General features: G+C 37.6%; 1 protein-coding gene across 1 annotated transcript in view; it reads left to right on the top strand.

Moving 5' to 3' along the window:
- Positions 1 to 657: 657 nt before the first annotated feature.
- LOC105114404 (terpene synthase 10-like) overlaps positions 658 to 1723 on the top strand; it is a 3335-nt gene continuing 2269 nt past the window's right edge. Inside the window, exons 1-3 of the mRNA XM_011010935.1 lie at positions 658 to 1071; positions 1155 to 1422; positions 1509 to 1711. Of these exons, the coding sequence (XP_011009237.1) occupies positions 736 to 1071; positions 1155 to 1422; positions 1509 to 1711 (807 nt within the window). The 5' untranslated portion in view covers positions 658 to 735. The remainder of the gene's footprint in view (positions 1072 to 1154; positions 1423 to 1508; positions 1712 to 1723) is intronic.

Raw genomic sequence — 1723 nt, 5'->3', positions numbered from 1 at the left:
AAAATTTTTCCAAGCATATCTTCATAAAAAACAAAAATTGCATCTTTTTCACATTTTAAAATGCAAAATGGATATCATAATCAATTTATGATAAAGTATACCCTCAAGTATTAAAAATATAAGGTGTAAAAATACAATGCTAAAATTCAAACTTTAGAATGGTTACAGTTTAACCCGATTAGGTTGAAACTTTCTCATGAAGAAATATCGATCTTGAACCTTAGAGAAGACCAACGAATAGAAACCCCTCATTAAAAAAAAAATCAAACAACAATGTAGCTTACCTTTCGTAGGGTGCACTGGGGGTGATGCGTATTCCTCTTATACAACTAGTTCTTTACCGAGACTCTCGCAGACCATAGGCTCTTAGTAACCATAATACTAGGTGGCGACTCTTAAATATTAATTATAATTTTATGATTAAATCCAAAAACTCTTTCCAACACACAACACCTCACACAGGAGACACAATAAAAAGCTTCAACCATCGCTAGAAGATGTCGCATCGAGCGCACCCCACAACAAGCAGCACAAGAATTTAGGAGGATGTGGAGGATGTGAGATTTTTTTTCGTGAGTATGTCGGGATTTTTTTTAGTTCCATGATTTAATCATGACAATACTTGTATATACATACAAAGAGAAAGATACAGATAGTTTCATTCATGATGACCATATATTTATATAGTCCTTAATTTGTTGCAACTCCAGAATATCTGGTCATCCAATCTTGTGGATGCCCTTTGACATGGGCGGGACTGACTTCAAATTTGGTAAAGCTAATCAATCTATCTATAAATATAGGCCAGTCGTTGGAATTCCGAGAAGTCCAAAACACTTAGCAATGGCTCTTACCCACTTCGCTTCATCATTTTATACTCCCCCAGCATTAGCATCTCCACGTCGCGCCTTAGTAGGACCTGTATCAAGCAAGAATTACCGCTCTCTACCTACCAAAGTTCGATGCATGGTTGCCACCGAACCTGCTGGTCAAATTGTTTGGCGGTCGGCAAATTATCAAACTTCCATATGGGAGTATGATTTTGTTCAGTCACTGACTAGTAAATATAAGGTATAGTTGCTAGCTATTATAATGTCATGTTATGTTATTGTTCAAACAACTTGAGTTGAGAACTTGAATTTGATGTTGTTTAGGGAGAGCCATATACAGCGCGAAGCGAAAAGTTGAAGGCAAACATAAGGATGATGCTGGCGAACGCATCGAAATCCTTGGATCAACTTGAGCTAATCGATGCCTTGCAAAGACTTGGGTTATCCTACCATTTTGTTGATGAAATAAAGAGCACGTTGAAGAGTTTATTCTATAAAAATCATATAGAGAATACAAAGACAGTACATGACTTGTATGCTACTGCTCTCGAATTTCGACTCCTAAGGCAGCATGGATATAAGGTACCTCAAGGTAAGTCTCTTACGCAGTGTAGATATTGATGGTTATATGCGTTCTCATGACTAATTGTGTTAAAAGTTTGTGCTCTCCACTTGTAGAGGTTTTCAATCAATTCAAGGACGAACAAGGAAACTTTAGGACATGGCTTCACGATGATTTGAAGGGAATGCTGTTCCTGTATGAAGCTTCATACTTCTTGGTAGAAGGCGAGAGCATCTTGGAGGATGCAAGAGACTTCACCACCAAAAATCTTGAAAAATATGTCGAGAAGTGCAACCCTTCCGAATATCTTTCAAAGATGGTGAGCCATGCC

Source organism: Populus euphratica, unplaced genomic scaffold (assembly GCF_000495115.2).
Source record: "Populus euphratica unplaced genomic scaffold, PopEup_1.0 scaffold673.1, whole genome shotgun sequence".
NCBI classification, from domain to species: domain Eukaryota; kingdom Viridiplantae; phylum Streptophyta; class Magnoliopsida; order Malpighiales; family Salicaceae; genus Populus; species Populus euphratica.
The sequence above is the reverse complement of the archived record's forward strand: the minus strand, read 5'-3'. Positions and strand labels throughout refer to the sequence as shown.